Source organism: Mus musculus, chromosome 18 (assembly GCF_000001635.26).
Source record: "Mus musculus strain C57BL/6J chromosome 18, GRCm38.p6 C57BL/6J".
NCBI lineage: Eukaryota > Metazoa > Chordata > Mammalia > Rodentia > Muridae > Mus > Mus musculus.
In genome coordinates this window covers 60,673,651-60,692,330 of record NC_000084.6, presented here as the reverse complement: position 1 = coordinate 60,692,330, position 18,680 = coordinate 60,673,651, and the positions used below count along the sequence as shown (strand labels likewise).

Here is an 18,680-nt window from a genome sequence, read left to right as displayed (position 1 = left end):
TAGAAGGTCCCTAGAATGGCAGGAGTCTCTGAGACTGTCAGTGAAGAGCATTTGGGAAGCTGGTGTAGTACAACCTCCTACCGTGCACAGATATGGAACTTGGGGCTCTGAGGTTGATGACTCCCTGAGGCTAAAGCAGTGAGAGGGAGAAGCAAAGACAGCAGCCTAGGCCACCCTCTTGCTTCTGCTCAGCCTGTGATATCCCTATCCTCTCTCTCCCCTCACCTGCAGCACCAGCGAGCCCATGATGACCCAGTGGCCCTAAAGTACACCTTTCATGAGGTGATCACAGCTGGCCCTGATGCATCCTCAAAGCTGCGTGCCCTCCAGAACCGGTGCCTGGTCCCAGGCTGGTATGCCACTCATATTGAACGCTGGCTCAGCGCCTTTCATGCCAACCAGGTAGTTACCTGCCCTGCCTCTGAGAAAGCAGTGGCTTTAATTTAAAGGGACCTGGAGAGCCCTGTGGAGGATTAGGGTGGAGGAAGAGGAGGAGGAGGAGCCTGAGCCTGAGCCTGATTGGAGGGTTGGCAGGGTTAGATCACAGGAGGATTTTTAGAGAAGCCTTGAAATCTGGAGCAGGAGAACCGAGTGGGCTGCAGGCTTTGCAGGAGGCTTCAGGAGGGCATTGCAGGGGTGTGGGGAGCAGGGGTGTGGGGAGCAGGGGTGTGGGGAGCAGGGATGTGGGGAGCAGGGGTGTAGAGAGCAGGGGTGTGGGGAGCAGGGGTGTAGAGAGCAGGGCTGTGGGGAGCAGGGGTGTGGGGAGCAGGGGTGTGGGGAGCAGGGACATGAGGGCATTGCAGGGGTGTGGGGAGCAGGGGCAGCTTTGCTGACAGCTTAGATTCTGGGAGAGAATAAGATGGAGAGCTGGCAGTGGGCAAGGAGTTGAGCATGTATATCCTTGGCAGAGGATGCCGAGTTGGGGTAACTCTGGATGCTCAGGGTCCTGTGTTTACAGCCAGGCTATTCTTGCTGCAGTGGGCATGGACACTTTGCCATGGGATGAAACACATCCAGATTGCCCTTTCCCTTTCTGTCTCCAGATCCTGGTCTTGGATGGCAAACTGCTGCGAACAGAACCTGCCAAAGTCATGGACACAGTGCAGAAATTCCTTGGGGTGACCAGCACTGTCGACTACCATAAAACCTTGGCGTAAGTGTTGCCTTGGCCTTTTCATGAGTCGGTTTCCCTGGCTCTGAGTCTGGGCCAGGAAAACAAAGGCTTGAATGGCTGGGAGAGAACAGGGGTTGATTCAAGTTAGTAAGAAAACATGCACTTCTTCCCCGAGATGACTCTGTAACAGAGAAGTGAGTGTTCAGATGGCTTCAGCCATGGAAGTAAAGCTTTGGCCTTAGGAGAAGGGGCAGTGACTCTCCTGTGCTCCCACCTTGGAACATCCTCTTCAGTGTAAGCTGGGCTCTGTCTAAACAAGGTAGCTACATAGTAAGCGTCAGCCTAGGCCGCAGGGGCTTGGGTCAGGGGAGGCTGCCTCCCAGTGCTGTGCACCGTCAGGTAGCATGTCCCGGGACGGGTCCCAGGAGAGGGGAATACACTTGTCCTCATTGGCTGCTTTCCTGGGAGTGTTACCTCCTCACCGGCAAGGAAATCAGAGCTGGAACAGAAGGCGGTGCTTCTTGTGGAGGCCGGAAGCCACAGCACCCTGAGTGGAGGCTGCTCTGTTGCTGCTATTTGGTTAGGACCGAGTAGGACCATTCCGTTTGGTTTTCTTCCTCGCTGAGTTCTGCAGCTTTTGACAAGTCCTCTGGGTTTTGGAGTCTCCACTTGTCACTCTGGAGGTGGGGATAAGGAAAATAGCTCGTGCTTCCGAGGATTGGATCGCTGGACTGAGTGAGAAGTGTGAGCCACTCTGGGCTCCACGCCGGCTTGTAGCACATGTTCTCTATGTGGCTGCTGCCATCTTGAAATTTGGGGGTTAAAGAAATCTTGGTTTCATCACAAAATTAAAAAAAAACAAACCCTACTGTATATCAAGTTAGGGATTGCTTAGCAAATGTCTCCCTGAATTATGTGGGCTTGGAAAGAGTCCACAGGGATTACAGAAGGAACAAGAGCTGCGCAGCCTGGACCAGAGTGACTTAGAACATGGAGAAAGGCACGTGCCCAAGCCAGCAGGAGCTACAGATGGCAAGTGTCAGGCAGCATAGTGACAGAGTGTGAGTGGAGGAGGCCACACGCCAGAACAAGGACGTGGCCTTGAGGAGGGAGGGCAGATCGCTAACCTATAGGCTTCTGACCTCTTCAGGTTTGATCCAAAGAAGGGATTTTGGTGCCAACTGCTTGAAGGAGGAAAAACCAAGTGTCTGGGAAAAAGCAAGGGACGGAAATATCCAGAGATGGACTTGGATGTGAGTGGGGGGTATGGTCCCAAGCCGCTGGGTGTGGGGAGTCCGTATTTGGGGAGGCCTTTTCTCTTTATCCTTGAGTATGGCAGTGGCCTTGGGACTCTTACACAGCAGGCATCCTCTAGAGAAGGACATAGGGTTGGGCTATAGGGGATAGTCAGTGTTTCTTTAGCCACACAAGTGTTGGTTAATTCTAGCGTGGGTGGCACTGTGGGTGCCTCCTCATGCTAGGAAGCGGAGTCTAAGACAGGGGTGCCCCCACATGCACTGGGCATCCTGAGCAAGGGGTGTGGGCATACCCCAGGATTTAAACCAGGGGAAGGGAGAGATGGCCCACCCTTGCAGGGGAGAACATTGTAAGAAATCACGTTCAGGAAGGTCACAAGTCACAGACCGATCTTGGTTTTCTTTTCTTTTTCCGTTTTGTCGTTAGCTTTGATGAATGCTCTCTTCTTTGCTGTGGGTTTTGACCTTGGGTGTTGTGTTTTGGTGCCCCTCCCACGTGAGCATCTGGAAGCATCTCTATAGGACAGAGTGTGGTGTTACGGAGGGGATCATATATTGGCATGTCACCCCTGATCTGAGCTTTCTTCCCATTGCAGTCCCGAGCCTTCCTAAAGGATTACTTCCGGGACCACAACATTGAGCTCTCTAAGCTGCTGTATAAGATGGGCCAGACACTGCCCACCTGGCTGCGGGAAGACCTCCAGAACACCAGGTAGCCTTGGCCACCACAGCCAGCCAGAACGCTTGTGTTCGCAGGGATGTCCTGCCTCACACTGAGCCAGACTGACCTGCCGAGAAGGAAGCTGGGCCCAGCCAGCCAAAAGCGACGAGCAATACTCTGCTGAGGCCCACAGGGGCCGGAAGCCCAGGCAGGTCTGCAAGCGCCTCAGAGCATCCACCGCTGGATGCATGGCCTGTGGGACCTCTGTGGTACCAGAGGTCCATTCCGTTCCTTCGCAGCCTCCCTGCCTGGGGAGAGCACTTCCTGTTGTTGGAAGGTCATTTCCTGGTAGGAGGAGTCCTGGAGGCTCTCTCCTGTCCCTCACTGTGTCCTACCGTTCCTGTCCTGTCCTTTGTCACCCCCCCTCCCGCTCCATCAGGATGTCCCCTCAGTATTAGCTGCCATAGTTCTTCTGTCCTCCAGACAGTAAAGGGGAAGAGCGCAGCTGGGCCTTTCGCCCAACCAGGGAGAAAGACTGGGCATGTCCCTGAGGGTTTTGAGCCAGGCCCTGCCAGGGTTTAGCTAGGCACCCAGATGCACTCATTAGACTGAATGTGAGGGTGACCATCTTGAGAGGACATACGACTCTGTATTTGGGTTATTATTATCACATCTCATCTCCTCTTTGGGAAAAGACTCTCTGGTCCCTATTGTATCCACCTAGTAGTGCTCATGGTCTCTCGTAGGCCCTGGGCCACTGCCATGCCACTGGGCCCAGAGACGTGGGCCTTGGCCCCGTCCTGCTCACCTGGATGTGACATGTGGTGTTTCCTGTGGTAAAGGCTGAGGCGAGTCAGGAGTCTGCCAGTGTTCATAGTCCCGTGTACATAGATTGTTTCACAGCTGCCGCCTCGGCCCAGCAGACATGGCAGTCAGCAAGCAGTGCTGTCCGCTGCTTTGCCTAGCAACCTGTGGCCGAGGGTCCCCAGAGACCCCCTAACCTCCCAAATACTAAGAAGCTAAAGTATTTTAATATTTTGTGTTTTTTTTTTTTCTTGGTGCCAGAGTTTATACCCTGGGTGCTGGGGTCGCACTGTGTTTTATATATATATATATATATATGAAATGTGTATATATATATTATATATTTTTTTTGGTTGGGTTTGTTTTTAATTCAGTCATATACAATGATGGCAAGCCCGAGCCTCAAAGAATGTCGTATCTTAATGCTAGAGAATGAGGTGGAAAGGAAGGTGAGTGTCTATGAGCACCCAGGCCTCAGGGCGAAGTCTTGAAGGGTCCTTCTTCCCTCTTCTGCAGAGGGACCAGAGATGCTAAGATGGAAAGGAAGACCAGCTCTCCCAAAATAGTATGGCTTTACAAAGCCTAGTGGCCGTGGGGTGTTTGGGCCACAGGGAAAGGCTGGCCCGGGGTGGGACACCTGGGGCCCTGAGCTGGCCTCTCCCTCCCCTGTCACATGGTGCTAGGTTGGGGTCTGCTTTGGAGTGGGGTGCCCACAGGGACCCACAGAACTGTCTCCAGTCCCTGAAGACACAGGGTCTTTGGCTGGTTTCTGTTTGGATTCTGTTTCTGTCCCCCTTTTAACAATGTGAAGTGACTGAGGTTGGATTTCCTCTTCCTGCTACCCCAAGCCCCCACATCTCTTTAACTGCCAGTCCAGTGTCCACCAGCCATTTGTTCTGACATCCTGGCCATGCAAGGGTCCCAAGACGGGCACAAAGTGGGTCCAGGCATGGGAGGTGGCCTTGGTCAATGTCACAGAGCTGTTGGAAGCAGTGCCAAGAGCTAAATTCAGGCCCCTGATTCTGAGCCCCGTGCTCTTCCAGTACCACACTGCCTCTGAGCCTGCCTTCGGGACCCTACTGTGTTCCAGGTCCCGTCTGTCCCTCAGTCACATAGCTGTGGTCATTCCAGGACATGGGGACAAACCACTCTTTCCCAGCCAGGTGCCTTTGAGCCTTCCCTTCCAAGACCTGCACTTTTCCCGCTGTGTTCTCTTGTTTCCAGAGTCCATCCATCTTACTAGCTGGGGTCGTCTTCATTATGAGCTATTCCTTCCTGGAGTTCTCCACTGTGGTGGAGAGTGTGGGATGCTCAGAGGGACCTGCGTGCATGGTTTTGGTGTGCAGAGAGCCATGTCACATCATGTTTCTCACTGGGGTCTTGGAACCTGTGGATCCCAGTCCCTATGTGATATGCTCAAATGCCCTGTCAACAAGCTAGAACCAGACTCAGGGTTAGGTCAGTGTGCATGCCCTTAGCCACACTTCCCACCTGTCAGTGAGGATGGCTCCTATATTCTGAAAGCTACTCTGAGACCCTGTGAGAGCTGAGTTAGATGGTTGGAGTGGCCTTTAGATAGCATGCAGCTCTGTTAGTCTCTGCTTCTGGTCTCCATTGAAAGCAAGCAGGTTTGAGACCCTGGCAGAGCAGGGGAGTGGTTCTCTCTGGTCCATTTCCCTCTAAGACCCTGGAAACTGCTGCTGTGTCCCTTTCAGTGCTGGGCCTAGAGGCTGCCACAAGTTGCAGATGTGGGGTCTTGGGAAGTAGATACGTTCATCTTAGTATCTCTCAATGACAATGTCCACTGATTGACTGGAAACGTTTGGAAAAACACAAAAACAAGTTGGAAGGAAATTACTTCTGTTGTTCAGGCCACACCCTGTCCCTTCTTCAGTCTCTACCAACAGCGTTTGCCTTATGGGTGCAGCTCACCGGCAGCTGCCTCATTCATTCCAGGTTCTAGAGCTTTCTATGGGGCGGGTACCTCGGTGCGCATAGGGAATGAGGACGAAGCTAAAATGGACCTTTCAAACCCCGATGTATGAGCAATGGGTGCTTGTGAGTCTGCTCATTTCCAGAGGAGAAGTCCTGGCCTGCCCCACCCTAGAGCCCCCCAGGTGTGTGAGTGGCAAGAGCAAGCTCAGAACCGTCTCAGCGCTGGGCTGTGACTGCCAGCCACCCTTCATCTAGACTGAAGGAGGTTAGCATTTGCCAGTGTGTTTTCTCTCGATATTCATGTACGTGTATTTTAAAAGTAAGTTGCAGTATCATGAGACTATTTATCCCTAGTGTTGCCCTAAGAGGTAGGGCCTTTTACCAGACCAGCCAGTGCCACAGCCAAGACAGTAGTCCTGTCCCACTAACAGCCATTGTCTAGTCTGTACCTAAAGTTGTCTCCCAGCCCCCATTCTACCCCATTATTTTAGTATTGGTATTGGATCCAATCAGGGCAAGAACATTGTATGTTATTAAAAAGTTTCTTTGAAAGCTAAAAAGTTTTCCCTCTGCCCAACTCATTAAAAAAAAAAAAAAAGTTTGGTTTTTGTTTGTTTGAGACAAGGTCTCATTATATAGCCCTGGCTAGCCTGGAATTTGTTATGTAGACCAGGTTAGCCCTGGAACTCATAGAGATCCACTTAACTCTCAAAAGCTGAGATTAAATGTCTGCACTTACCAGGCCCAGTTCAAAATGGTATTTTGTTTGTGTTTTTGAGACATGGTCTCATCATGTAAATCTGGCTGTCCTGGAGAATGTTATGTGAACCAGGCTGGCTTTGAACTCAGAGATCCATCTGCCTCTGCCTCCTGAGTTCTGTGATTAAATGTGTGTGCCACTTCTCCCATCCCCCAAATGGTATTCTTTTTAAGGCCAGAGGGTATGTCGTCGTCTAGAAGTCCCACATTCCAGATCTGATTGTTTCCTCCTGTAGCTAGCCCACAGGCTTTCAAGGGTCATTTTCCTTCTTGTGTGGATGTGGCATTTCCTCTTGCCTGTAGTGAGCCTCCTCCCACAGCCCCCCAAGTGAGGGCCAAACCAGCTTGGGGGAGGGGAAGGGGCTCCCCAAAGAGGCAACATCACATGGGTAGGGGTTGAGGGCTCTGTGGGATGGGATGGTCCTGCTGGACTGACCCTGGAGGGCCAGGCTAGGCACAGCTTAGAGGAGCCCGGCTGCCCCATGCTAAGCACAGCATTGGTCTTTCTCCATCTCTTCCCTCTTCTGTCTGTGTTTTGGTTTCCCTGCTTCTGTTCTGTGGTCCTGGGGTCTTCATTCTCTAGATGGTCAGTGTGCACTGGAACAGAGATGAGACCTCAAGCTATGACAGGGAAGGCCTAGGAGAAAGGCGTCCTCTAGGCGGAGGCCTGAGAAGAGCACCGGGTGCAGCAGGCGGTCACGTGACGGTCTTCCTCCATAAATGAGATGGAGGCTTCAGCAGGGGTTTCACATCCACGCAAGAGGCAGCTGTGCTCTGTGTGATCTGAGGCTAGGAGTCTGCCTCCTCCCCTTCCACCCCCAGGCCTTCCATGCAGTGCTGGGGTTAGGGTTGTCTGGCTGTGGGCTTGATATCCTTGCCAGCTCTGAGTAGCCCGGCAATGTCTGAGGGCCAGCGGGAAGGCCAGGGGAGACTCCCTGAAATGGTTCACCTAAGAAGCTTCCCTCAACCTCTCCCTGGCCTGGAGGAGGATCCCAGAGGAAAGGGTTTTCTATGACTGAGCTAGCTTTTCTTACGGGCAAGAGGGCTCTTTTTGTAATTTGTGCATGAAATTCATGTTATTTCCTGGGGAGAGAAGAGGGCCAACTGAGTGGGTGGGGGGCACGTGTGGGAAGCAGGCAGAGGTTTCCTTCCCTGGAGGGGTGGGGAGGGCTCGCAGAGGGCATGCTACCTAGCTCACCTGAAGAGGGCTCTTGAACCAGCCGTTTTGGGTTGTGTTAAATGTGGGAACTTTCCTCCATTAATGTACAATCTTGAACTAACTGCTAATAAAATGGGATTCTGTTTGTACACGTGGGTCTTGTTCTTGTGTCTGACCTTTGCCTACAAGGGAAGGAGGAGATAGGAGGTTTCTGTCATGGCCTAAGTTTGCCCAAACTTGCATCCTGACTTGGTCAAGACAGACCATTTCCCCTGGGCTCTAACTTGATGCCTTTTCAAATAAGGCAGAGACCTACCCTAGGGCAGCCTCGGGGCTCTCAGATGACTAAGAGCTTTTGGGCACAGGGTTCTCAGAGTGCTTGGGTGCAGCCACTGTCCCCAGAGGACCTTCAGAAGCTGGACTGGGGACACACTGCTTTTATTCTGTGATCAGTAGTTCCCTTGTCCTTTAGGATATGGAATAAGTTGTACTTAGTGGCCTCACCTAGAGTGTGTGCCTGAAATGCAGATTCCCAGGCCCTGGCTTTAGAGATTGACCTACAGCAGGGATGGACAAGGCACTTTGAACATATCTCCTGTATATTGAATGCTCCGCTTCTAGGGACCCAGGCTCAGGTGGGAGGTTCCACAGGTCCCTCACTACCCAAGAAACTCTCAGGTAAAATGAGTGATTGTTGAGCCCCACCCCCACCCCCCACCCCGCACCTGCCAGCTCACTAGGGACATGTCTGCCTCGAGATTATCCTAGTGAGGACCAGAGGCTTCCCAGGAGGGAGATTCTGTCCTGATGTCTGCAGGGCAGGAAGCTAGGCCCAATCCCAGAATCCTCTTGAGAAGTGGTTATTCTGGGAGCCTTGTCCAAACCCACTTACCCAGAACTTGTGGGAGTGAGATGGAGCAGTGTGTATTCAAGAAACTCTGACACTCAGAAAGCTCCGGGAACCGAGCTCCTACGTATGTGCCAGGGAAGAACTCCCCCCTCCCCACCTTGAAAAGAGGAGGGCGGGCATTTTGGACACACTTGGGAGGAGAAGAGAGCCTAGGTCCCAGGTGGGCATGCCGAGCTCCCCACGTGCAGCAGCCTCTCGGCTTGGCCAGCAGCAAGTGTCATGAGACGTCACAGCACAAGAGCGGGAGCTCTGTTACCAGGGGCAGACACAGAAGGCTTGGTGCAGATGGGGTGCTGAGCCTGTGAAGACAGCGAGGAATAGGAAGACAGCTAAGGCAGGTGTGCTCTAGTTGGAGCGAGTGTGAGCAGCTCAGCTTATTCTCATCTGTCTGTCTGTCTATACATCATTCACCCACCCACCCACCCATCTATCTATCTTATCATCTCCCTGTCTACCTATCTATCCTCCAACTATTCTGGAATTCTAAGATTCCTTGAAATAGAAAAACCTAGCCCAGCCGTTCGCAGCATTCTCAAGAGTTGCACAATGCTAACAGCTCAGTGAACGAAGGGTCCCTCAGACCCTCTAGCCCCAAAGCATCCAGTCAGGATACTAGTTAGCCAAGTCCCCCAAGCCTCTGAAAGACATACAGTTCCTGGAAAAGCCTTAGGGTCGTGTTCTAGTGTGGTTTCTTTTGCTTCCATAAACACTGTGACCAAAAGCAACCTGGAAGGAAATGGTTTGTCAGCGCACACCTTACAGCCCATCACTGAGGGAAGCAGAGTCGGAACTTGAAGGAAGCAGGAACTAAAGTGGAGATGATGATAGAGCGGTGTTGCTTCCTGGCTTGCTCCGTCTACTTGTATGCTCAGGACCACTGGCCTAGCGGCAGTTCCGACATCAGGCTGTGCCCTTTTTTCCATCAAACATCAAGGAAAGGTTCCACAGGTTTGCCTACGGGCCAGTCTGAATGGGACAGTTTCTCGGTTGAGGTTCCGTTTTCTAAGGCAACTCTGGCTTGTGTCAGGTGGACAGGAGAACCAACACAGCTGACCCCTTTCAACCACGACACATAAATACATCACTCTTAAATCGCAACCTCTTCTTTCTTGTCCCTAAGATGTCATGTTAATACCACAGTGTCAAACTTTAACATTTAAAAGTCCTAGAGTCTTAAAAAAAAAAGTTCGGTCTCTTTAAAATATCCAAAGTCTCTCACAAAAGAGCTTCCCTCTCCTCAAGTGACTCTAGCTTGTGTCAAGTTGACAAAAAAAAATTAATAACGCCACAGGTAAAATGTTTCATAAGAGCAAAGTACCAGAAACAGCCCTTGATAGGAGGAGATCCATATGACGTCAAACACTGGGGCCTGAGTTTAAGCCTCAGAACCCATGGGTTTTTTTTTTTTTTTTAATATATATCTGGTCTTGGTGGCATATGCTTGCAATTCCATGATGGGGAAGAGACAGGTGGCTCTCTGGGCCTTGCTGACCAGTCATGCTAGCTTGCCTGACTGTCAGACTAATGAGAGAAGAATGGCTGACAGCTACAAAACAACACTCGACAAGATGTCCGGTCTCCACATGTATGGAGATACATCTGCACACACATCTGCACACATGCGCACTAATTACCGCAGTCTCCAAATCTTGGGCAGTTTCTTCGTGACTCGTCCATACAGTGTGACCACTTGTGTGTTAGAGTGTGTTTTCACTGAAATCCAAAGGTGTGCCCCATCAAACCCACTGCCCTGGCTGCTTCTGGAGGAGGGAGAGGGCAGTTAGGAGAGTTTTCTAAGGGGCCTTTAGCCTCTGCTGAGACATCAATTGCAGAATCAAAACTCCAGAGGAAGCAGAAAAGGGGGTTCAAGACTGCTTGACTTGGGATGGTGCACTGGGGAGCCAGTCCTGCTCCCACACAGCTCTCAGCCTCCTCCTAGGAAGGGTTCTGAGCAGGCCCAGGATGCTGATGGGAGACTTTGTCATGTGTCCTGAACATTTGTCAAGACCCCCCGACTGAGTTCCTGACTAGCTACAGGCAGCCCCTTGGTGGTGGTCCCTCTCTCACGGTGGGGGTGGGGGTGGGGTGGGGTGGGGATTAGAGTTGTAATCCCCAATATTGGAAAGTCTGACATCATGTGACCCTGATGAAGTGCCCTGAGGACCTAGCTTTCTACCTGTGAAATCACCAACCAAGAGGAAGACACACAACTCCATCAAGACATTTTCCCAAGTAACTATCCGAAACTCCAACAGTGGCAAAGCTAAGTAACAGCTCGGGACTGAAGAATACTGACCTGGCCTTCATTTGCCACAGACAATCCCAGAAACAAACCTGAACCATTACATAATTAACTATGAAGATCAATTTGTGAATCTAGACTGTACTGTCTAGGGAATAGTCTTCTCTTAGAAATCACACTCTTGGTTATATTATCTTGGTATTTAGGAGTTGGTTGTTGTCAAGGGTACACACACACTGAAGCAGGGTCTAGTGATTCATGCATGTCACACCTGCACCTGCTTAGGCAGGAGGATTGCCATGAGTTTGAGGGCAGCCTGGTCTACATAGTAAGTACACACTGAAATATTTAGGGGTAACAGAAGAAAGCAAGCTGAATTTTGGTGTGCATACGGTACAGTCTAGGATGCGCCCACCAGGTGGCGCTCTCAGCCCACTTTTTCAAAGGTTTCTCAAACTACTGGGCTTGTCGTTAATAATGTGAGGCAGTTACCCTAAGGCAGGCAGACATTAAACACGTAGGAAAAAGATGCCTTCTACATGTTGGCCAGGCACTCTGTCTGCTCCTAGGAGCTGTCCTCTGAGTATTTGTAACTAGGCCCTCTATTGGAGATCCAAAACCTGAAGTCCAGAGATCTTAGATAATGGCCAGTGTGGCTAACAGGAGTCCAAAGTCCCTTCTGTGGTCCTGCCTCCTGGGGCCGAGGCTGGGAAATGGCTCTGGCCTTCAGAGAAGAAATGTGAAATGTCCTTAGGGACAGAGTGGGACAACTCCCTATGCATGACTCTCCTTCCAGGGCTGGCCAGGCAGCCCAGGACGGGCCACCTTAGGACCTTAGAAGTATATATTTTCAGCAACCCAAAATAAAACCAGCAGAAGTTTAGCAGGGTGTACCAATGTTCATTCTCCAGAGCACTGCTTCAGCGGAAGCCACCACGGCTGGCTCTGTAGGTCTTCCCAGAATTGTTTTACATGTGTGAACAGCCAAGCAGCTAGATTATTCACTGTTGTTTTCCACAGAGCCCCTGGGCACCAGTGCAGGGCAATCTGCCGCCTTGCACTGCGGCCGGGAGAGAGGCTCCTTACCACGGTGCCTAAAGAAGATGGAGCCGTTCCTTCTCAGCCTCTATCCCATCTCGGGGATACTACTCATCCTGTGAAAGATAAGCTGCTGGCGTAGCCATCAAAACATTTCAAAAGGATAGATCCGGTCTCAAATCTGGGCAGGTATTGGCCATGTGGTTTGGAGCAGGTGACTTGGCTCCCCATTTGTAAAATGTGACTTGGGTAACAGAAGCCTAAACAGCCTTCTGGGAGTTATGAGGCGTCTGAACACCAAGCGCTCACTGTAGAAGCCTGCTGTGTAGGAAGTGTGCCAGGCAGGCAGTCTTCTCCAGTTCTCAGTGTCCAGTCCACGTAGCCCCCATCCCTGAGCCTGAAGCAGCATTGCCACATTGGTCCGAGGGCCCACCCTGCATAGAAACGGCATGTTTGATGATTTTCCCCAGGACTGTTGGAATGGAAGGGTTTGGTGATCTGGGACTCTGAGAATGGTCCTTGAGGTACAGATGCAGCTGCTGACCAGCACAGAAACAAAGGGAGCTTGGGAGACCACGGGGACAGCCGCACACTAACACACTGGAGAGCTTAGGTGAAGGGGACAAATTCCCAGAGATGCCCAGAAGCCATGGGTCATCCAGTAGACAGAGCCAGGAAACACAGCCAGAGATCAAAACACTCCCAACAAGAGCCTGCCATACTGATGCACACTCCAGAGATAGAGGCAGGAAAATTATCACTCATTTGAGGCCCACTTGGGCTAGATAGCAAGACCTCTCCCCTCCAGATCAGTCAACCAACTGGCCACTGACCAACCCATCAGACAAACACTTGGTCTTAGCCGCAAGGTGGAGAAGTGATAGTTTTGTTTTTCTTTGAGACAGACTCTCATGGTTCCAGGCTGTCCTTGAGCTGTCCAGCTGAGGATGCGGTGTCCCTGTGATCTCCCCGCCTCTACCTCTCAAGCTCTGAGATCACAGCCATGCCCATTACGCTCGGATTTTGCCGTTCTGAGGAATCAACCCAGGGCTGCACGCTACAGGAGCACTCTACCAACTGAGCCACATGCCCAGCCCACACTAACCCAGCAAGTAAAAACACCCCAAAACTTCCCAGCAAAGAAAAGCAGAATGCTAAGGAGGTGCCACCACTGCCAGTTCTCCCCAGGTCACTGTCCTCAGACACACTTGAAGAGGGCATCGAATCTCATTACAAATGGTTGTGAGCCCTTCATGTGGTTGCTGGGAATTGAACTCAGGACCTCAGGAAGAGCAGTCAGTGTTCTCAACTGTTGAAGCCATCTTCCCAGCCCCTCTCTCAAACTCTTAAAAAGCTGGAAGAGGTCAGGTTCCCTTCTCCCCCCCCCCCGCTCCCCCCATCCACTTTCTCTCCCAGGTCCCTCCTTCCCTCCCTACTTGTGATTGCTTTCTTCTCCCTCCCAAGTGGGACTGAGGAGTCCTCACTTGGGCCCTTCAGCTTGCTGACCTTTTTGAGTTCTGTGGACTGTATCTTGGGTATTCTGTCCTTTTTTTTTTTTTTTTTTTTTTTTTTTTTTTGGCTAGTATCCACTTAGTAGTGAGTACATACCATACATGTCCTTTTGCGTCTGAGTTACCTCACTCAAGATCGATATTTTCTTTCTTCCTTCCTTCCTTCCTTCCTTCCTTCCTTCCTTCCTTCCTTTCTTTCTTTCTTTCTTTCTTTCTTTCTTTCTTTCTTTCTTTCTTTCTTTCTTTCTTTTTTTTTTTGTGGTTTTTTTGATACAGGGTTTCTCTGTGTAGCCTTGGCTGTCCTGGAACTCATTTTTTAGACCAGGCTGTCCTCAAACTCAGAAATCCGCCTGCCTCTGCCTCCCAAGTGCTGGGATTAAAGGTGTGCACCACCACCGCCCGGCAGGATGATATTTTCTAGTCCCATCCATTTGCCTGCAAAACTCAGATGTCCTCGTTCTTAATAGCTGAGTAGTATTCCATTGTGTAAATGAACCACATTTTCCGCATCCATTTTTCTGTTGTGGGACATCTGGGTTGTTTCCAGCTTCTGGCTATCACAAATAAGGCCGCTATGAACATAGTGAACACGTGCCCCTGTGGCATGGTGGGGCATCTTTTGGGTATATGCCCAAGGGTGGTATAGCTGGGTCTTCAGGTAGATCTATTTCCAATTTTCTGAGGAACCTTCAGATTGATTTCCAGAGTGGTTGTACCAGTTTGCAATCCCACCAGCAGTAGAGGGGGTGTTCCTCTTTCTTCACATCCTTTCCAACATGTTTTGTCACCTGAGGTTTTGATCTTAGCCATTCTGACTGGTGTAAAGTGGAATCTCAGGGTCACTTTGATTTGCATTTCTCTGATCACTAAGGACTTTGAACATTTCAGCCATTCGAGATTTCTTAGTTGTGAAATCTCAGTTTAGTTCGACACTCCATTTTTTGATTAGGATGTTTGTTTGTTTGTTTGTTTGTTTGTTTTGGTGATTAGCTTATTGTGTTCTTTATATATTTTGGATATTAGCCTGAGAGCTAATATCAGAAAGAATGGAAACAGGCAACCTCGAGAGGTAGGAGGTTGGGGTGGGGGGATGACCCTCCAGAATGCACCAGAGACCTGGGAGGTGAGAAACTCTCAGGACTCAAAGGGAGGGACCTTAGATGAAATGCCCAACAGTAGGGAGAGGGGAACTTATAGAACCCACCTCCAGGAGGAAGACAGGGCATCAAATGAGGGAGGTGGGGCATCCCATAGTCACAACTCTAACCCATAATTGTTCCTGTCTGAAAGAATTACAGGGATGGAAATGGAGAGGAGCCTGAGGAAAAGAAGGTCCAGGGACAGGCCCAAAGTGGGATCCAGCTCAAGGAGAGGTCCCAAGGCCTGACACTATTACTGAGGCTATGGAGCACTCACAAAAAGGGACCTATCATGACTGCACTCAGGAAGACTCAACAAGCAGCTGAAAGAGTCAGATGCAGATATTTGCACCCAACCAATAGACAGAAGCTGCTGAACCCTGTGGTTGAGTTAGGGAAGGCTGAAAGAAGCTGAGGAGAAGGGCCATCCTGTAGGAGGACCAGAAGTCTCAATTAATCTGGACCCCTGAGATCTCTCAAACACTGGACCACCAACAGACAGCATACACCAGCTGATATGAGGCCCCCAACACACGTACAGTGGAGGACTGCTGAGTCTGTGTTCATTCAGAGATGATGCACCTAACCCTCAAGAGACTGGAGGCCCCAGGGAGTTTAGAGGTCAGGTGGGACGAGGGGTGGGGACATCCACGTGGAGACAGGGCGTGGGGGTGGGGAGTAGGTATGGGATGTGGAACAGTTGGGAGGGTGGATGGTGGGGAATAAAATATGGAATGTAAAAATAAATAATTTTTTTTAAAAAAGCTGCCATTTGCCTAGGTCAGCTCCGCTTTAATAGTGACTAGCGGAGCTGGGGATGTAGATGAGATAATAGATACAGAATTAGAATGTTGCTCAGTTATGCTTGCCCAGCAGGCACGAAGAACCCCGTCCTGTCATCTCCAATTTCATGGTACTTCTCTCCTCCTCCCGACACCAAACCATTCCTTCCCTCTCCTCCCTCCCCCTCCCTCCCTCCTCCTCCTTTCCTCCCGTTTCTCTCCTGGAGACAGGGTCTGTCCTTGTAGCCCAGGTGGATTTTGAACTTGGGATTCTGCCCAAGCCTCCAGAGAACTGAGACAGGTGTGTACCGCCTTGGCTAGTGCTTTCTGTGTCTGTACGTTACTGACACTTGGGCACTTCTCATGAATGGAATTCTGTATGATACAGCTTTTATTCGTGGTTTCTTTCACTTAGGTTTTTGTTTTTGTTTTTCCTTACTCCTTTGGGAGTCTGTAAGTGAAGGCACATGCATGCCATAGCATGTGTGTGGAGATCAAAGTACAACCTTGGTTCTCTCTGTCCTTAGGATCAGATGCAGGTCATCAGGCTTATGGGATAGGCATCTTTATCAAATAAGATGACATCTTGCCAGCCTTCGGCATGGTGTTTGCAAAGTTCAGTTATTTTGTAGCATCTACCAAAACGTCATTTTTACATATCTTTTAAAGCAAAGAGGTTTTTGTTGTTGTTCTTGTTTGTTTGTTTGTTTGTTTTGCCAGGCATGGTGGCACACATCTTTAATCCCAGCACTTGTAAGCCAGAGGCAGGGGATCTCTGTGAGTCTGAGGCCAGCCTGGTCCACTCCTGCCTACACCTGTCCTGTAGGATTCAGAGGGAGGAAATGGGGAGGACACATGGCCAGACTTAGAGGAGGCAGGGTGGCTACCGGCATGCCAGGCGAGATTTAGGATGGGCTCTGCTGCTGGAGCCCAGGTCAGCTGTCTGTGATGTGGGCAGTAGGGAGGGCTCCTCCATACCCTGGGCCAGAGCACGGCCCCACTTGGACAGTTCCTGGCCTGTTCCCTGAATGAATCCTTTCTATCCTTCAGGGCACCTTCTCTGGAACGGCCTCTGTGTGGGTTTTTGCTGTTGTTGATGCTATTTGACTTCACTGCCCAGGCTGGAATGCAGAGCCTCGTGCTTCTGGGTGAACACTGCATCTTTGACTCTACCTGGGCCCCCAGCTGCCCCTGCTCTGAGAGCCTTTGTATCCATCCACTCTTGGGCTGAGTGGTCGAGAAGCTTCCAGAAGTCTCTAGCACAGAACTCAGAATGTTGAGTTTGAGGGAGGCCGTGTGAGGTAGCTATGTGTGTGTGTGTGTGTGTGTGTGTGTGTGTGTGTGTGTGTGTATGTGTGTGTGGGGGATGGGGTATCCTTATCCTGGAATCCTGGCTACCTATTGAGCTTCCCAAGGACTCCCAGCTCCGTCAAACCCCAAACATGGAATGATGTCCCACTGCCTGACAGTGACTGCCCTCTGTGGTCAGATGATTTGACTTGGGCAGGAATCATGGGTCACTCTCTACCCCATAAGCCATCTACAGAACAGAGGATCCCAAATGCCCACCAGGCCAGATGGCTGGCATCAGAACTCACCAGGCAACTGTTATGCGCAGTCAGAAACTCAGGTCCTGCTGGCCTGGCTCAGAGGTTCCTGGTTGCTTACAAGTCAGTTAGGTTTTACCTTGCTCCCCAGGGATTCTGTTGTGTAGGCAGGATTAGGAGTTCCAGGGCTGGTGAGTGTTGGTCATTGTAGTCCAGAGCGCTTGATAAGCCTCCCCCCAGCAGTCCTAGGAGCCCTGTAACCCTCAGATCTCCCCATTATCTGCCACTAGAGCTTTTGGAGGCTTCATCTGTCTGCCACTCATAGGCCTTCTCTCTCCCTTCCTACAGGACGCCCCCTGTGGCTTGTCTTTACATGCCTTCCCATCACAGATACCCAGAGATGCTTCTATCAAAATATAATAGTAATAAGAGCAAGCAGGGTATGATGCTACATGCCTGTAATTGGAGTACTTGGAAGGTAGAGGCAGGGAGGCCAGGGCTTAGGACCAACCTACATGAGATGCTGTCTCAAAAAGAATTAGTTTATTATGCCTTATGTTTATGTTACCAAGTTCTCATATATATCTAGTATAGTATAGACAAATAAATTGTGAGAATGTATGTCTAGGGCATTGATTTATGAATTATTCACAATGTACTAGAGCTCATGGCCAGCTAGTCTGTTACTTCCTCTCTTCCTCATTTTATAGACAGGTAAAATGAGGCCCCAGCACTCAGGTAATGCACCTCAAGTGGCTGAGAATCTTTGGCCTCCATGTTCTTCCTCTCTTGAATGTGATTTCACCCTGTTTAGCTCTCCCTGTAAGCCTGTAACTCTGGGTAGTTCATGGTCTAGGGAGGAGGCAGAGGGCATTCCTCATGGCCAGCCTCTGGTCCCAGCGTGAATGAGGGCCAGGGCCCATCTGCACAGCTGGAGTCACTTACCCAGATGTTTATGGGCCTCTGCCCGTGGTGTTTATAGTTCTGTCTTTGGATCTGCTTTGAGTCTCCAGTAATTGGAACAGTACCCCAGGAGGTGATGTGGGGTGGTGGGCGCCCACTGGATAGGAACAGTGGATTGGGCCCATGCCCTGGCTTCTGCCTTGTCTGGTTCCAACACAGACTTCAGATCTTTTATGAAGGACTTAGGAAGGACAGCAAGATGGCGCAAATTGGAAGCAGGTGTGAGCGTATGTGCGGGGATGGGAGGGACGGCAAGGAAAAGCCTGCAAGCACAGTCTGCCGTGACTGAGTGCTTTTAGCACAGGCAACAACTTCGAGCCACATCTTTCCCTTTAAGGATATACATGCTCACGCATGTACATGTTAATTCCCAAAGTTATAAATATCCATTGTGGAAAATGTAGAACACACGGGCGATTAAGCCAGTGCCAATGTCCCGGTTCCATGTTTCTAAGATGACCACTGTTCACCTCTCGGTCTTCCGCAGAGAATTGTTTTTGTAACATATACTATATTTTTTTTAAATAAAGCTTTACAAAAGATTGTTTATTATTATTTATTTCTCTCTGTGTGCATATGCATACATCTCTGCTGGTGCCCGAGGAGGCTAGAAAAGGGCATTGGATCCCCCTGGCGCTGGAGCTAGAGGGATAGACCTCAGGTTGTCAGGCATGGCAGCAAGGGCTGTCACCTGCTGAGTCTTCTCAATGCCCCGCTCTACTGGACTTTGCAAGCTCTCTTTTAATCAGAATATTTATCAAAATCTTTACATGCTATTAAATATTTTTCCTTGACATTGAATTATGTGATTCCCATTTCATTGTAATACAAGCTCCTGAAGGGACTACATCAGTTCTCAA

General features: G+C 50.3%; 1 protein-coding gene across 10 annotated transcripts in view; it reads left to right on the top strand.

Moving 5' to 3' along the window:
* Positions 1 to 7,837, top strand: part of Ndst1 (N-deacetylase/N-sulfotransferase (heparan glucosaminyl) 1) — a 64,542-nt gene extending 56,705 nt beyond the window's left edge. For all 10 annotated transcript variants that reach the window (XM_030250341.1, NM_008306.5, XM_006525673.2 and 7 more), the window contains exons 12-15: positions 232 to 402; positions 1,044 to 1,153; positions 2,265 to 2,367; positions 2,967 to 7,837. In XM_030250341.1, the coding sequence (XP_030106201.1) occupies positions 232 to 402; positions 1,044 to 1,153; positions 2,265 to 2,367; positions 2,967 to 3,086 (504 nt within the window). In that variant the 3' untranslated portion in view covers positions 3,087 to 7,837. The remainder of the gene's footprint in view (positions 1 to 231; positions 403 to 1,043; positions 1,154 to 2,264; positions 2,368 to 2,966) is intronic.
* Positions 7,838 to 18,680: the final 10,843 nt, after the last annotated feature.